Below are 18338 nucleotides of genomic sequence, written 5' to 3' on the forward strand. Positions count from 1 at the left end.
TCTCAGGCAATAACCGGTTGCAGTTGGCAGTGTCAGGGAAATGCACAAGCAGCTGGTTGGCCACTGTGTGGGTAGTTTGTTGGACAAAATGGCCTTTGGTATGATCCAGCAGGGCTTTTCCTATGTTCTTATAGCACTGATACTTCTTGGTTAGAAAATCCTACCTGCCACTCAGAGAACCAGGAGAAATGAATGACTGCTAAACCAATGTAAAACTGCAGAATGTCTATGTCCTTAGAATGCAAGTCACTTGGGTTGCATCCAGTGTTGTCTGTCCACCTTCTGAATGGGAACTGCTGGCAGAACAGAGTTCCTCCTGCACATGTGCACCAGTTCTGCTCTAGAGGATAAGGGGAACCTATAAAACAGGTTTTGGAAGACACACTGGGGGGTGGGGGGAAGACCCGGCTGCAAGAGCAGAAGCCAACTTGTATGATCTTGGGCAGGACTCCTAATGCAGAAGGATTTGTTGCATTGTTTGTGAAACTCAGTGAAGCAGGGGAATCTACCCTGAGACTGTCCAGATGCTTTTGGACTACAGCTCCCAACATTCTCAGTCAGCATGGCCAAAGGTAAGGAATGGTGGTAGATGTTGTTCAATATATCTGGAGGAAGCCAGGTTGCATACCCTTGAGGCAAAGCACCAATGGCACATATAAATTGACCCAGGGATGCAGCTTTCAATAACAGCTCATGTTGGGTTAGTGCATCATTCCACACTCAGAAGCCAAGTACTTTGCAGCTAACCCAGCCACTGCAGTGATTTGGGAAGCGACGCAAGCTGGGCTTGCCACAAAGACCCTCTGGTCAGGAGGAGGCAGGAAAGACAAAGGGCTACTGAGCTCCTGCTAGGATGCTCGGTGCTCTGAGTGGTGAAAGGGTAACACTTGGGGCCTGGCAACCTCCAAAGGAACCTATTTGAGTCAGTAGGAGAACATGCTGCCTACAGTTGAAGCCAAAGCTTTTAGACATTTGACTCAAAAATGACCAGAATGCTAGTAGAGGTCAGGGCCTGGACAGAGGACAGGGAGAAGTCCTTTTCTGGCATCCTATGTAGCTTGTCTAGCAGAGGGGTGCAGTAGGAACATGCTGGGCACATAACCCAGAGGTCGATGAATTGAAACCATCCTCTTCTAGGGGGCTGCTGCCTTTGAAGACAAGACTCACCAAAGAAGACAATCATGCTAGGGAAAGTTCAAGGCAGAGAAAGGGAGGTTAAATATGAGACGGACTAACTCCATGAAGGAAGCCACGACCCTGAATTAAGAAGAGTTGAGCAGAAAGGTCATGACTGGGACATTTTGGAGGGCTTTCATTCATAGGATCACCATAACCTGGAGACAACTTGACAGTACATAACAACATGTAGCATAGCTCTTGGGACACAGAGAGGGACAAGCTCTTCTAGGTCTTTCCAACTCCCTAAGCCAGAGGGGGTTACATGTGCGTGTATTCACACAGGGGGGTGGGGGTACTTGGCCCATCTTGCACACATGTATGTGCAGGTGTTTGGTCAATCTAGTACAGCCTTCCACAAACTGGTGCCTGCTAGATGAAGATTTAGAACCCATCAGGTTGGCAAGGATGATCTCATTGAAAGCAGTGATATAAGAGCTGCAGCACTCTCAATAAATTTGATGCCATATCAGCAGCAATGAATGGGTACAACTTAATCTGTCCCTTTCTCTGATGGCATCACTTCTTCTGAACTATGAGGTTTTATTTTCCTTTCCTTTTTAGCACTCCAAGCCAATAGCTTGAACAGAAAGGGAAATACTCAAAACACCAGCAATGGCTGTTTGTTCCCCCTAGATTGAAAAACAGCAAACCCCCCCCCCCCCACCACTTTCCATAACTAACACACATCAAAGAGACTGTGAGAGTGGTACACACAAGACTTGATAGCTTCACGCTCACTCCACCTCCTGGCCTTGCCCCTGCGGCTAGGAATCTTGTGCTCTTCAGGCCCAATGCCTTTGGAAAACCCACAGAGCAAGCACAAAGCCACCTCTGGCCTGGTGCTGTCTGGGGTCAGCCAGCTGAGCTAGGAGGGAGGGAGGGGACACATCCCTGGCTGATGAGCAAGGAGGAAAGCTGGCTCTAGACTAAAGCAGGAGCAGACACAGTCCCCAAACACTATCAGCATGCTCCCCACTGCAGAGGCTCCCCCTCCCCCACCAGAATCAAAGAGAAGGAGCTGCTCTGCCACATTTGCCAAACTTTCTGCAGTGGGCCTACATGCCACCCTTCCCAACAATGGCCCTTTTCCTTTCAATCACCCCTCAAAAGAGACCTCAGTTTCAGGAGCCACCCTGGCTTGCATCTCTGGTCCTCCTGGAGTGCCTCAAAAATTCACCCTAGGAAGGCTTGCACACACACCTCACCCTGCACATGCATTTGCTGAAAGAATATACAAAGCGGTTGTGAGGTTGCATGGGGTGGCCCATCCCTGCAGTTCATGTGCCCTGTGGCCATCCTCTGCCACACCTCATGCATCCAGAAGCAGCTGGATGTGAATACTGGCGTATGCACACATAGCTTCTCCAAGCAAGGGGGAAGCTCTGACTGGGCCAGACCATCCTTGAGGGAAAAACACAAAGGCTGGAGAACTGGGGGCTGCTGTGTGTGCTAGCCATGGCCGCACAGGCCCTCACCCACTCTTTCAATGCATGGAGGTGCTCAGGTGACCTTTGCTCTTGCTTGGCTCTTCTCAGATAAGAGAACAAGTCCCCAGAACAGGAACCCATCACCTCCACGTTGTGCACACTTCTTGTCCTTCTGGATGCTATACAAATCATCACGAAACTTCAGGACTCAATCTAACCCTCACCTTTGGCCAAGGCTTAGCTCCAGAATCTCTTTCCAGGGCCAAGGATCAGCTTTGGGCAGCATGTGCAGAATAGTTTCTACTCATAACCATCACCACAGCCATGCTGGTGCCCCTTACATGTTCGCACACACAGAGGCCAAACCTGTGAATGAATGTATATGGCTTAATCATCCACGTCCAGATGTGAGAAGCAACTCCATGGCTGGTTTGGACAATCATATATTGACTTCCTAAGTCCAAATCATGCCATGGAAAACTCAAGCAAGTGTTTTGCTCATGCTTGCAGCCTTCTCCTTCCTTCACAGTGCAAGCAATTGCATCAAAAAGCTTCTAATTAATCAGTTTCCTCATTTCATCCAAACCGAGAAAATGTGACGATCAGCCCTGGAACAAGCCAAGATACCAAGCCACACATTCAAACGTAATTTGTGTTGTGCACCCTTGTTTGAAGTGATGTAAAAGTCCTGCCCATGACGCTGGCTTTATGAGGCTCATTCAGCAATGAATGAGCCTCTTTTTCTTTCTTCCCTCACCCTCCTTCATCTTTTCCTCCGTCTCATGGGCTAATTAGCAACAGTCTCCTGAGTGTTGGGGAGCTTGTGTGGCATATAATTTTGTACCACAGCCATGCAAGGAACAACCTGCCCCCCACCCCCCAAGGAAGCACAATCCCTGCTAGTAGCCCATTCCAGAGCCAGCAATTATGTGGGATGCGGGATGGAGATGCACTTCTGCACCCGACAGTTCAAAAGGCAATTCTGAGTGAAGCCAGCAGTAATTTCTCTCGGGAATCAAAGGTGGCTACACTTGGGAAGAGTTACCATTCCTGAACCAGCCCTAGCCCTGCTTCCCCCACCTCTCTAACACACTCACTCACTCTTTCATTTGTTCCTGGAATGCTTACTCAGAGAAAGAGAAAGGGGAACCAGTCCAGCAGGAAAAGCAGAGTAATCCAGGAGTGTTTCCATACACAACATAGGAAGCTACCTTCAGCTGAGCCAGGCCACAGCCCCATCTAACCCAGTCCTGCTGGCAGCCCTGCCTGGAGATGCCACTGCCTGAATCTGGGAAGTTCTGTGTGCAAAGCAGATCCTCTGCCACTGGGCCATGGCCCCTCCATACAGGGTCTTAAGAAGAGCTGCACTGGATCGGGTCAAAGGCCCATCCAGGCCACCACTCTGTTTGGCTCACTGGCCAGCCAAAGCATGGCCTGAGCACAATGGTTGGCCTTCCATTCTTGCCTGCCCCTAGCATCAGGGGCATCCCACCACTAAAAACAGTGGTTCCATTTAGCTACAAGTTTTTTCTACATGAGGTCATTAATCTTCTGCAGTCTCCTCACCAAACTGAGATCTAAGCAGTATGAAAGAAAACTTTCCTTTCTTGCTTTTCTGCCACCTAATCTCTGGGTGGCACTATGGTGTAGCAGAACAAACAAGTGAAAAAGGCATTTTCTTTTGATTGCGCAAATAATTAGTGCATTTTCCATCATTAATATCAGTGTGGGAAAAGTTAAAGATAAAATTGTATAATAAATTACCAAGATGGATTTCACCTATGGAAGCTTTTGTATCCAAATGCATTGACTTTTGAAGGGATTATAAGATATGATGACATTTTGGATAAGGATGGAGGATTGAAATGGAATCAAGAAATACAAGAACAGGGATCTAATATCTCTTGGTGGCACAAGGTGCAGATACAATCGAGATATGCTAAAGACTATAAAACATGGGGTTTTTATAAGGATTTAACAGAGTTTGATCAAGTGATGCTTAAATCAGATGAGAAAATGATTAAAAGATTATATGATTTTTTTACTTGATAGGAGAATGGAAGATGAACAGGTTAAGGAAACTATGATAATGTGGGAACAAAATTTTGGATATAATATTGAATTAGAAAAGTGGCAAAAGCTATGGAAGAGAAATATTAAGGTAACATTAGCAACTTCATATAAAGAAAACTTGTATAAAATGTTTTATAGATGGTATCTACCACCAAATAGATTAGCTAAGATGTTTCCAAATATGTCAAATGGATGTTGGAAATGTAAACATAAATTGGGTACTTTTTATCATATGTGGTGGACTTGCGATAATGTGAAAAGTATTGGATTAAAATACATAAATGGCTTGAGGAAATGTTACAAAAACCCTTAGCTTTTAAACCTGAAGTTTTTTTTATTAGGCATTATACTGGTGGACATCAGTAAACAAGAAATGTATTTGATTTTACATGTAATCACTGTGGCGAGGATTGCATTTGTTCAACTCTGGAAAAGTGAAGAACTACCCACAGATGAACTGATTCTAAAAAAGATCCTGGACTGTGCAGAAATGGATAGATTGACTTTATCATTGAAGGAGAAGGAAGATACTGACTTCTATCAAACTTGGGACTCTTTTTATTATTGGCTAGAGAAATGGGACTTTGCATAGATTTAAATACGTTTTTAAGCTATCATAAAGGGAAAAGGAAGGGTGTGGGGGCTGACCCAGCAGGCCCGATGTTTTTGTTGATTGAAGTTGTTTTTAGTAGTTCTTTGTTCTCTAGGATTATAATTTCAAATAAAACTTATTTAAAAATAATAATAATTGCTGCATTTTTCCTGCTCTTGAAACAAAACAAAACTAATTTTTTTCCCCAGAAATGACTTTTAGACACAGAAGTGAAACTGAAGGATCATAACTTCTCTAAAGAGTCTGTAAAGAACTGATCCAAAGTTCTACCAGAAAATCTAAGATAACTATATTTGAGAACAGTTGCAGTTCCTGAAACATCCCTAGTGCTACCTTCCCCACTACTCACCCCACCCACAGTGCTCATTTGTTCCAGGGATGCTTACTCAGAGGAAGGAGAAAGAGGAATCAGCCTTTTAAAAATTCCTTTATTTTTTAAAATAAATGCAAGGTCCCCCTGTCTTTAGAAGATCCTCAGTTCTCTTTCAAGAAACTCACCCTGCAATCCTAGGCATACCTACTCAGATGTAAGCCCCTACTTTCAGTAGCACTTTCTCCTAGGTAAGCATGAACACACTTTCCTGGGGCCTGGCCCACCAGTCAAATTTTATTTCTGAGTAATGATACAAGGGATTCTGCTCTAAATGCTGCTTCTCTGCCCTGGCCATCTATTGGAGAAAGTCACTTTTCCTGGACAGGCACCATGTTGCCCCCATAACGGCTAGCAAAAAAGTGCTGGCATTAAACAGGCATAAAGCAGTAGCAGTATTGACTTACTGCAGAATCAATGATTAATAGCTTTTTACCGTGGGTCAAGAAGCAACAGTGAGAACTGGACATGGAACCACTGATTGGTTCAAAATTGAGAAAGGAGTTCAGCAAGGCTGTATACTGTCGCCCTGCCTATTTAACTTATATGCAGAGTGCATCATGAGAAAGGCGGGGCTAGATGAAGCACCAGTTGGAATTAAGATTGCTGGGAGAAATATCAACAACCTCAGATATGCAGATGATACCACTCTCATGGCAGAAAGTGAAGAGCAACTAAAGAGCCTCTGGATGCGGGTGAAGGAGGAGAGCGCAAACGTTGGCTTGAAACTCAGCATTAAGAAAACTAAGATCATGGCATCCGGTCCTCTCACTTCCTGGCAAATAGATGGGGAAGAAATGGAGGTAGTGACAGATTTTATTTTCCTGGGCTCCAAGATCACCGCAGAGGGGGACTGCAGCCAAGAGATCAAAAGACGCTTGCTCCTTGGGAGGAAAGCTATGGCAAATCTAGACAGCATACTAAAAAGCAGAGACATCACCCTGCCAACAGAAGTGCATATAGTCAAGGCTATGGTTTTCTCAGTTGCAATGTATGGCTGTGAAAGCTGGACCATAAGAAAGGCTGAGCGCCGAAGAATTGAGGCCTTTGAACTGGGGTGCTGGAGGAGACTTCTGCGAGTCCCTTGGACCGCAAGGTGGTCAAACTGGTCAGTGCTAGAGGAGATCAACCCTGACTGCTCTTTAGAAGGCCAGATCCTGAAGATGAAACTCAAATACTTTGGCCACCTAATGAGAAGGAAGGACTCCCTGGAGAAGAGCCTAATGTTGGGAACAACAGATGGCAAAAGGAGAAGGGGATGGCCGAGAATGAGGTGGCTGGATGGAGTCACTGAAGCAGTTGGTGTGAGCTTGAGTGGACTCCGGGGGATGGTGGAGGACAGGAAGTCCTGGAGGAATGTTGTCCATGGGGTCACAATGGGTTGGACACGACTTTGTGACTAACAACAACAACCACCATGCAGGTAAAACAAAGGGAAATGTGGAGCAAGTAAAGAGGATGGACAAAAAAATGAACATCAGCAGTGTCCCCTGTAACACCTTGAGAGTGAAAATCGGGCCACACCTGTATACTGCAGCATCCTTGTCTTCTATACCAGGCAACAGTTCATGCCTTGCTGAAGGTGATGCTCTGATCAGGATAAGAAGCTGTCTTATGCAGAGTCAGGTCATCAAGCTTGGCATGATCTACACAGATTGGCAGCAGCTTCCTAGGATTTCACATAAGAGCTCTTCTCAAGCCTTGATGAAGATGTTGAAGTTGGGACCATCCATATGCAAAGCATGTGTTCTGCAACTAATCTATGCCCCCTCCTGACCCTATCCTACAGGCTTTGAACCCACAGCTTTGTGTTGAAGAAAAATGCTTCCCACCTGCTCAGGCCCCAAGTGGGCAGGAAAGAATACCCCTTACTCTGGCCCCCCTTGGGGAGGACCTCTGGTTTCCATACTCTCCCATCTACCCTTTCTTTATGGGCCTTGAACCTACAGCCTTGGGGTTAATCGGATGATGCTAGATATCTACCTCGGTCATGTTCCTATAGCAATCAGCAGACCTGGCCTGCTCAGCTTCTACATAAAATTGCCCTAACAATACCCCGTTTAAAGAAAACTAAACTAAAGGGAAGTTGAATAGAATGTGGGATAGCTGCCATATTCAGCCACATTTATACTCTGAACGGGCAGTTAGAGGAGGACAGGAAAGGAAGCTATAAACTGATATTGTGAATCCATGCACACATACATAAATGCATACAGATTGGCTTCAAGATGTGCATTATTTCCCCTCCCTCAAAAGATCTTACTCCTAGAGGCCCAGACAAAGAGGCCAAAATCTGGGACAGAGGGGAAAACCAATTGTAATAGGAGCATGATAAATATTGATCTTACAGCAGCTTTCTTCAAGTGAGTTATTTCTAGAAATACTAGAGTACAACTCCTATCATCCCCTGGTCAGCATGGTTAAAGGGAGTTATCATCTGAGACATCTGGATGGCACCAGCCCTATCTGAGGAGGACTATCTAAAAATTGTACATAATATCTTTCCCAAAAGGCAAGAGAAGGACAGCAATGACCAGGGACAGGAACCATAAAACAGGGACTGTCCCGGATAAACAGCAACAAGTTGAGTCCCAAGCCAGGAAGCAAATGCTCCATAGACTATTCGGCCCTTGCTCCAACCAACACTTCCTGCAGTAATAGTAATAAAAAAAGCAAACGTTGTCACTTTCCACCCTGAAGCATCAGTCTCAGCAAGCCATAAAAGGCTTGGATTTCAAAGAGCTGCAGCTCTGCACATTCAAAAGGATGACACCTTTGAGGGAAGGACCACAGCGCAGCAGAAAAACACAAGCCTCCCATGAAAAAGTCCCGGGGTTCAATCCTCAGCAACTCCCATATAAAGAATCCCTGGTAGTATACGATGGGAAAAGACCTCTGGTTGGAACTGGGGCAGCTGTGGCCCATCAGAGTAGGTAACACTGACTTGTGCAGTGGTTTGACATGGTATAAAGCAACTTCATACATTACCATTCGCAAGTGATGAAACCCTCTTAACAGTTTGCCTCTAACATTTAGAAGGACCTTCTGCACATTGCCCTTGGTTTCAATTACTTCACTCCCGCATGTCCTATCCTATGACTCCTGTGGCTAAAGCTACAAACACCTGCCTGGGACCACTACCCACAGCACCAGGGCTACATTCAGAAAATCTCCGGTCTGGCTCTTTGCATTTTTAAGTAGGGTTAGCAAATCCCTGATCAGAAATGCTGGAGAGTCATCACTACCCTGATGATGCTGGAATGGATGGGGCAGTGGTCTGATGCTGCTTAAGGCAACTTCCTGTGTTCCTAGGTGTACAAGAAAGGCAGCAGCAGAGGACACAAAAGATGGGGCTGTGGCACGCCGAGAAGGCAGAGCACCTGCTTTGCCTGCAGGTGTCCCCAGCGACTATACATGGACCTGTGGACTGACTCACTGTACATCAGCTGCCTGTGTTCCTAGATGAAGCTGCTTCAACTTATTTTGACATCTTGAAAGAAAAAACAAACATACCATAAAATGTGGGCTTTCTAATGTGAAACATTTTTCACCTGTAACAGTTCCTAATTTTACCCCCACCCAAAAAACCCCCACACCCATGTTGCAATCCAACTTCCATTTCCATGTGCATCTCATAACACTCAAGCCAGCACCATGCAGAAAGCAGGCAGAACTTGCAGATCAATGCTTTGCCGGTCACTGCCTTTCAGTCTAACCTCCCTCGTGGGGTTTGTGTGAGCAGAGGACTGTGTAAATGCCTTGGTGTTTTGCAAGAGGGAAATGGTGGGAAAGAATTAAGTGAAGAAAATACTTTGAATGGGGCATGGTCTTTATGGGAAAAGCAACCAAATAACATTCTAAAATATGACAGGTGTTTTGCTTGGCCTTAGCTAACCTGCTCAGGAGCAGCAGTCCACCCACTGATATCCAAGCCATCAAGAAAGGACTTAAATCTGAAGAGAGAAGTGTTTTTCCACAATGGCCTTCCCCAAACTTGTCCTTTCCAGATCTTCTTGATTTCAGCTCCCATCAGCCCTAGCAAGTTGGGAGTGCTGGGACTTGTAGTACAAAGCATCTTAGGGGCACCAGACTGGGAAAGCCTCACACACTAAAGCCCCACACATACTCTGGAAGAAGTATGCTTGAGAAGTCTGTTAACTTGTTGCTCTTGACATAGATGGAAGCATAGCCATATCTTTAGTGTCATCTTGAACAAAGGACGTTATATATCCAGATGATTCCGTGTCAAACAGGCAAGACTTCAGGGTTGAATATACACCCCTTTCAGGCCCAGCCTAGATGACCCAATGCAGGGTTGGCAATTTGAGGCCACCAGACTGCATGTAGCCCTTGGCCGAACCTCAAAACCCAGCAGTTCAGATGTCTGGCAAGAGATACCTGTTCTTCCTCTGGCAGTCCACTGGGTGCGGACCAAGATGGACGGTAAGAAGGGGAAAAGTGGGGAGAAAAGACCAAGGGGCAGACCACTGCTGGCCTCCGATCCACCCAGCACCAGCATGTAACTCCAAAACAAGAAATGCTCTGACCCCTAAACAAGAGTATTTCCAAGACCAGCCTTCCCAAACCTGGTGTTCTCATGGTCCTTTGAACTACAGTTCTCATCAGCCACAGCCAGCCTCACCAATCATCAGGAATGCTGGGAATCACAGCTGAAGGCTTCTGGAGGGCATCAGGTTGGAGAAGGATGGACACAGGATCCCAGATAAACATCACTTTCCAAAGATCTCCAATATAGGGTACCAGTATCAGCATGATAAAGGTCTTAAGGAAGAACTGCACAGTGTTTCCCCCACCTGGACTCCTTCCTTCTTTCCTTTTATTTTGTGAAATGAAGTAGTTTCTACTCAGGGCATTGTGGTAGTCTTTCCAAACTTTCTGCAGCACCTGGGAAGGTTAACAGTCTCTTAAAGCAGTCAGAGAAAGCCAACTTCTTTAACCAGTATTACAACTCATGAACCTTAGCTGTGCTGGTGAAGGCTGATGGGACTTATAGGCCAAAAACAGCTGAAGGGCCACACCTGTGTTCTAAGGTACTCACAGAAGCATATGTGACTCTCCGATGCCTTCATTTACACTCACAGTACCCAGTCCTAAGTCACAGTCAAATCATCTCCCTCCACAGCTCAGAGAGATGTTATTAACACCTATCCCGTTTCGTACCCCTACCTCAGCCTCTCTTTTGGGGTGGGGAACCTGCAGCCCTTCAGACATGAATGAACTACTACCCCCATCATCCCTTGCATCTGGCCACTCTGCCTGGGGCTGATGGGATCTGGAGTCCAATGACATCTGGAAGGCTCACTGTTCCTTGATCCTGCTCTATTGCTTCCCAGAGGAGCCACTGTGTTCTCCCCAAAAGGCAAATACACTAACAAGCAGAAGTAGGCATAAAGCAGGGTGCGAGAAGTCAAGCTACTGCCCTCTTCATTATGGTACAAAACATGCAGTCTTGCGATGGCCATCAGATCTACCTGTGATCGGAAACTACATCAAATGTGACAAGACCCCTAGTCAGAAAGCCCTTCTGTGTAGCAAACCACCAGCAACCTGCAAACAGGTGGCAACCAAAGACAAAAAGACCAAACTTTATTGCCAATGTGATAAGAGAGTGCTATCACACCTCTCCGGGCCTTTCCAGTGTTCATGCTGCAATATGCTTGCAGGTGCAAAATCACCTACGATATTCCTTGTCAGGTCTGCATCCTACTTGTTGTTGTTAGTCGCGAAGTCGTGTCCGACCCATCGCAACCACATGGACAACATTCCGTCAGGCCTTCCTGTCCTCCACCATCCCCCGGAGTCCATTCAAGCTCACACCAATTGCTTCAAGCTCTCTCCATCTAGCCACCTCATTCTCTGCCGTCCCCTTCTTCTTTTGCCATCTACTGTTCCCAGCATTAGGCTCTTCTCCAGGGAGTCCTTCCTTCTCATTAGGTGGCCAAAGTATTTGAGTTTCATCTTTAGGATCTGGCCTTCTAAAGAGCAGTCAGGGTTGATCTCCCCTAGGACTGATCGGTTTGATCACCTTGCTGTCCGAGGGACTTGCAGGAGTCTCCGCCAGCACCACAATTCAAAGGCCTCAGTCCTTCGGCGCTCAGCCTTCCTTATGGTCCAGCTTTCACAGCCATACATTGCAACTGGGAAAGCCATAGCCTTGACTATACACACTTTTGTTGGCAGGGTGATATCTCTGCTTTTTAGTATGCTGTCTAGATTTGCCATAGCTTTCCTCCCCAGGAGCAAGCATCTTTTAATTTCTTGGCTGCAGTCCCCATCTGCAGTGATCTTGGAGCCCAGGAAAATAAAATCTGTCACTACCTCCATTTCTTCCCCATCTATTTGCCAGGAAGTGAGAGGATCGGATGCCATGATCTTAGTTTTCTTAATGTTGAGTTTCAAGCCAACTTTTGCGCTCTCCTCCTTCACCCGCATCCAGAGGCTCTTTAGCTCCTCTTCACTTTCTGCCATGATAGTGGTATCATCTGCATATCTGAGGTTGTTGATATTTCTCCCAGCAATCTTAATTCCAACTGGTGATTCATATAGCCCCGCCTTTCTCATGATGTGCTCTGCATATAAGTTAAATAGGCAGGGTGACAGTATACAGCCGTGCCGAACTCCTTTCTCAATTTTGAACCAATCAGTGGTTCCGTGTCCAGTTCTCACTGTTGCCTCTTGACCCGCATATAGGTTTCTCAAGAGACAAATAAGATGGTCAGGTACTCCCATCTCTTTGAGAACTTTCCACAATTTGTTGTGATCCACACAATCAAAGGCTCTAGCATAATCAGTAAAGCAGAAGCAGATGTTTTTCTGGAGCTCCCTAGCTTTTTCCATGATCCAGCGTATGTTGGCAATTTGATCTCTAGTTCCTCTCCCTCTTCAAAATCCTGCCTGTACTTCTGGTAGTTCTCGGTCCACATACTGCTGGAGCCTAGCTTGCAGGATTTGGAGCATCACTTTGCTAGCATGTGAAATGAGTGCGATGGTGCGGTAGTTTGAACATTCTTTGGCATTGCCCTTCTTTGGGATCGGAATGTAAACTGACCTTTTCCAATCCTGTGGCCACTGTTGAGTTTTCCAAATTTGTTGGAATATTGAGTGTAGCACTTTTACTGCATCGTCTTTTAGGATTTTGAATAACTCAACTGGAATACTGTCACCTCCACTAGCTTTGTTGTTGCTCAGACTTCCTAAGGCCCATTTGACTTCACATTCCAGGATGTCTGGCTTGAGGTCAGTGACCACCCTACTCAAGAGGTCAGTGAGCATCTTACTACTTCCATGAAAAAGCCACCCATGCAGTATTTCATTAAGCCGGCCACTGTGTGTTGAGCACTGCTGGAAGATCCTCCCGTTAAGACCTTGCAACATCCTACTAACGCTCGGTAGACAATCTCATTTCCTGAGATGACTGCACCGGGCCCCAGTGTCAGGTGGCGAAGGGGAAAGCATCACGTACCACACCATCCTGCCTTCAGCCAGGCTTTCAAGAAAACCACAGCTGCAAGAGCTGGGTTGCCACAATCCCCACCCTTCCCTTCTGAGGCTTGAAGAGTGTCGGGACTTTTGGGCTCATGGGGGGAAAGGCTAAGATAGTCTGTGTGACACAGTGGTTAAGGTGCTGGACTGGGACTGAGGAAGTCCCAGGTCAGCTGTGAAGCACTGACTATCAGCTTATCTACCCCCCAGGGTTGTTTGCAGGGGAAATGGAGAGGACAAATGTTCTGAAAGCCACCTTGTGTTCTTTTCAAAACCAAAAAGGTTGAATATAAAATGGAATACTTATAGAGTAGGAAAAAAGGGGGGTATGGCAGTTTGCTGGCTTAAAGGGGTTAATATCAGGCAAGGGCAGCCTGCCAGGAGGCCCAAATTCTTTCTGAGCAGGTAATGATGGGAAGGAATTGCAGCCAGAGGCCGCTTTTGCTTCTTTCAGGGCAGAAGTGGGTGGACAACCTTCAGGCCTCCGCATGTTGCAGGGCTCCACCTTCCATCATCCCTCTCACCAGCAGTTCAGCTAGCCAGGGCTGCTGGGAACTGCACCTGGGGGGCCACAAGTTGCCTACCTGTTTCTAAGCCCACAAAGGATACAATCCAATGAGAACTTCTGCTGCATAAACACCACTGGGGCCTGCACAAGTGGGACCATCCACTCAGTTATTGATTTTGCCTTTAATCCTCTTGTACAGAGCCCAAGGTAGCTTACATGGTCCTCCCCTAGTCCATTTCATCCTCCTAACAACCCTGTGAAGTAGGTTAGGCTGAGAGTCAGTGATGGGCCTAACATCACCAAGAGGGGACTAGATCCCACATCTCCAGAGTCCCAGTCTGAAACCCTAACTGGTGCACAACATTAACTCTCAAGTTCTTTTGGAAATCTGGTCATTTTGAAAGGAAATTCTTCTATCTTTCAACTGTGTGTGCAGCTGGGAGGGAGGGAGGGAGGCAGGGGTGGGGTGGGGTAGGGTAAACTGATCATCCCTGTTCTGGAGAATGCAGGTCCTGCAGGGAAAGGATGGGTGGCAGTAGGCTGTAAGGATAAGAGAGGGAACAAAAGGCACGGAGCCCTGAGTTTCCTGGAGGAAGAGTAGGATGAGCATCTAGTAAAAATCATAATTATCAATCCTTATGCTGGAATCAGCATCACCCAGCAAAAGAGCCACTGTGGTTGGCCAAGGAAGTGGAAGTCCAGAAGAAATGATGCTGCACTTTGCCACAGCCTTCACCAAACTGTCAGGCTACATCTCTCGTCCTTCTCAGTCACTGGTGCTTTTCAAAACCAAAAAGGTGCACAACTCCCATCATATGGGCCTGTTTCTTAGGGATGCTGGGAGTTGTAGTCTAACACAACCAGAGGGCACCAGGTCAGGCAGGGCAGGCTGCAGGAGAGATGATCCCCTCAACAACTCCAGTGCTAATGGTGCAGAGTGTCCCATACAGCCCACCCACCTTTCTTCTATGGAGCTTTGTCCTCACAACCTCCCAGTGAGCTGGTTGAACTGAGAGAGGCTGGGTTCAGACAATACAATAATCCACAGTCAAGAGTTACATATGGGCTGAGCATGGGTTGTTGTTAAACCAAGATAGTGAGGTTTTGCCTGAACCCAGCTAACAAACCATGGTAAGCAATCCATAGTTCATAATGCAACAGCAAGCCACGTGTTCTCTTGGCCATGGCTTGTTATCCTGGCCATGGCTTGTTAGTGCAGCTGGATTCAGGCAGCACAATAACCCGAGGTTCAACAACAAAACCTACGCAGAACCCTCCAGTGCAAGTTACTGTATTGTTTGAACCCAGCAAGTAACTTCTCCCTCCTGCCCAAGTACTACTCACTCCACTCTGCCCTCTAATCTTAACTGGGTAGGGATTTGAGATTTACGTCTTCTAAATCTAATGCCTTCATTGCCAATCTCATTTGCCTCTTTTAAGCATGATTGCCATACTAGAATGGCATGTACTGAAGATCACTTACCACTTAAAAAAATTTAAAAATGCAGCTCAAACCCTGTCCTTTTGCTCAGACAATCACGGGATGTTTCAAGAGACATGAAAGGGTGGGGTGTTCCTCACCCGTCCAGCTTCCCAACACTGCTTCAGCACACCATCTCAACAACAGTGGCCGCAAGCACAGCACGAGGGTACAACTGATGATTCAGGAGCATGTCAGCTCATCTGATGTGCCAGCATCTCAGCGTTGTGTCCTCAGAAATGCACTGCCCATTTGCTTACTTGGAAGCAAATCCCAGTGAAGTAGGTGTGAGTCGCTCCCAAGTAACTGCAGACTTAAGTAATCTTTTGGAGAACTAATCCACAAACAGGCATTTGGTGCTAAGTGCACTAGTGATTTCTATTTTGGGGTGAGTGCGCATGGTCAGTGGTGCTCACGGAAAAACCAGCCCCCTTGCCCAGCATACAAATATCTAAGTTCGGAGGTGGGAAAGGTCCAGTCTCACATGGACATCCACATCACCCCATCGCTGTTCCCCCAAACTCCCCTTCCTGCCTTCCAGATGCCAGCCCTCCTGGCTCGAGTTGTACGAGCCTCCCAAACACTGGGGCACATAAGCAGGGCTAGCCGGTGCCCTCGATTTCCCCCCAGCCCTCCTGTGTCAAGATGGGGAGCAGCTGGGGCTACCTCTCACGTCAGCACGGTGTGTTTCCAACAGTCAGCACAGGGCAGGGGACATGTGCTCTCAACACCTAACCCTCTGCACACTGCGCACATCCCAAAGGAAGGTGTTCATCTTGCTTTCCGGGCATTCTGCTCTTTGTCCAGCACATCCCAGCCCGGGGAGGGGGAACCCCAGGCTAAGATCTTGTCCCAGGGATCCCAGGGATCCTCCCCTATAACTGACAGGGGTGGGGGGATCCCAGACTAGGATGCCCCACCCCATTTCAAGGCTCTCTTACCAGATGCCTTCCTCTCCATCCCCGCCCCTCCCCCCCGCCCTGTGCCTGGATGGGGGCGGCAGGGCTAGCGTTGCCTTTGCCTAGCACACCTGGGGGCGGGGTTGGAAGGGAGGTTAGGAGAGCCCCTCAGCCCCCGGCCTCCTCCGCTCTGCCCCAGGCGGGACAGCCACTGTCCCAGCCTGCTCCCACAGAGGGTTTGGTGCGGATTCTCCAGCACACCAGCAGCTTTCTCAGGCCGGCCCGACCCCTTCGTCTTCTTTTCTCTCTCCCCAATTTCCCATCCCATCCACCCCATCCCATCTCTGGAACAAGAGCGGCAGGGCTGAGCTCCGATTACAGGAAATGCTTGGTTCCGAGCCTGTTGGGGGCGAGAGTGAGTGCAGAGGCGGGGGAGGGGGGAGGAAGGGGGGGCGCACGGAAAATCCTCCAGTCTCGCCTGCGGCGGGGCTGGGCGGTCGCCTTTCCTCCCGTGCTGCAGCAGCGCGGCAGGCGTCGCCAAGGACGGGGCGTGCAGGGTGGAGATCCTGAGTAACGGGAGCGGGGCAGGGCAGAAACGCACAAGGGGCAGGGGACGGTGCGGGTCTGCAAGCACTTAGCGGGCTTCAAGGAGGGAGCGGGCAGCAGGCCAGCCAAGGGAAGGGGGGCGTGATTAGGATTGAGCCAGGCGGAGTAGTGGGGGGGGCGGTTGTAAATTACAAGAATCGCAGCCAATTCAATCTCGTCCAGTCCGAGTTCATTTGCCTTTCTCGGCGAAGTTATCAAGAGTTGCCAAAGTGTCCCACACGTTCCACTTTGTGTGCGCCCCCCCCCCCACAATGTCCCCTCTCCACCTCCACAGAGGATCCCCCATTAATGGAGTTAGAGGAATAGAGTCGAAGTGCTCCTACTCCCCCCTCCCCGGTAAAAGAAGTGCCACATTGGCCAGCGCGCCGCCTTTTGCCTCGCCTTACCTCTGCTCTGCTGGTAAGTAAAACTCCACCGAGAAACCGAAGAAGCTGCCCGGGGGGCCGCGGAGCACCGTCGGCGCCTCGGCGTCCAGGTTGAAGCCGCAAGCGCAAAGCAGGCTGGAGAGGAGCAGGAGGGCCCGGGCAAGCATGGCTGGGCTCGAGGGTGGGGCGGGAAGACTCCCCGGCTGGACGGAGCTACGGACCGCGAGGAAAACCCCTGCCGGGCGAAAGAGGCTCCCTGCTCGCTCGCTCTTAGCCGTCTTCTTTCTCCAAGCCGCCCGGAACGTGAGGGCTGCGCGCCTCCCCTCTCAACTTGCCCGGGAATGACTCACAAAAGGAGGAGTCTCTCTTCCTCCCCCTCGACGGGACGGGGGTGGGCAGGATGGATCTCATTAAACTGCCAGCGCTGGGAACTCTGGAAGGGAGCCAGGAAGCGCTCGGATGGGGAATATTCGTACGAAAGTTTGGCGATCCAGAGACAGAGAGATACTGGGATTAACGAGAGGAAGGGCAGGGATAACACTGGCGATCTTCTCTCAAAAGAAAGACCAGCATGCGAGAGCTGCAATCGACTTGTTTTTCTCCCTTTACAAAATTGATGATGGTGATGTCACGCTGAGGGTTTCCTTCCTTCAAGAAAGTCGAGCAATTTCGTACAAGTTTGGGGTCGAAAAGGTTCGTTTTGACCGGTTGCCCCGCCTTGAACATGCACACCAAGGGAAGTGAAACGAAATGTACACCCAACCAAGTCAAGGCTTCAAAGTATAAAATGAAAATCGGGCGCGCCGTGTTTGAAAGAGACGCTTACTTCGTCTCTTCCAGGGACACCTGAAATCCAAGCCGGCCGAATGCTGCGTCGGTCTCGTAGAAAGATGGCTCTGGCGACTCGAACGACTCTGCTGAAGCCGATCCGTTTACGGCGGCATCCTGTTTCATTTCTATATTGCCCCATAACCAAAGCTCTCCAGGTAGTGCCCAATGGGGCTTAGGCATTGTCTGCAAAGACGGTAAGCCCCACTGATTTCCATGGGGCTTGCTCCCCGGTAAGTGGGCACAGGATCACAGCCTTTCGGCTCCTCCCCCTGCCTTTTCCCGAAGAGGCATTCCCTGAGTTAAATTCTCCAGCCGCGCTGAGCAATGCCTCCCTTATACCGAGTCAGGCCATGGGGCCACCCCTTGGCGGGCAGCAGCAATTCTCAGCACCGAGTTATCAGAGCCCTTCCGGAGGTACATCTGGGATCATCCATTCTGTTCCACCCTCTGTTGAATTAAGGGTATCCAGACCAATATAAGGGAG

General features: G+C 48.4%; 1 protein-coding gene across 2 annotated transcripts in view; it reads right to left on the bottom strand.

Annotated features, from left to right (window-relative positions):
- LOC123029771 (integrin alpha-5-like) overlaps positions 1 to 17601 on the bottom strand; it is a 49494-nt gene extending 31893 nt beyond the window's left edge. For both annotated transcript variants that reach the window (XM_044443078.1, XM_044443079.1), the window contains exon 1: positions 17045 to 17601. In XM_044443078.1, the coding sequence (XP_044299013.1) occupies positions 17045 to 17190 (146 nt within the window). In that variant the 5' untranslated portion in view covers positions 17191 to 17601. The remainder of the gene's footprint in view (positions 1 to 17044) is intronic.
- Between the last annotated feature and the right edge of the window lie 737 nt (positions 17602 to 18338).

Source organism: Varanus komodoensis, unplaced genomic scaffold, assembly GCF_004798865.1.
Source record: "Varanus komodoensis strain SLA01 unplaced genomic scaffold, ASM479886v1 scaffold41, whole genome shotgun sequence".
NCBI lineage: Eukaryota > Metazoa > Chordata > Lepidosauria > Squamata > Varanidae > Varanus > Varanus komodoensis.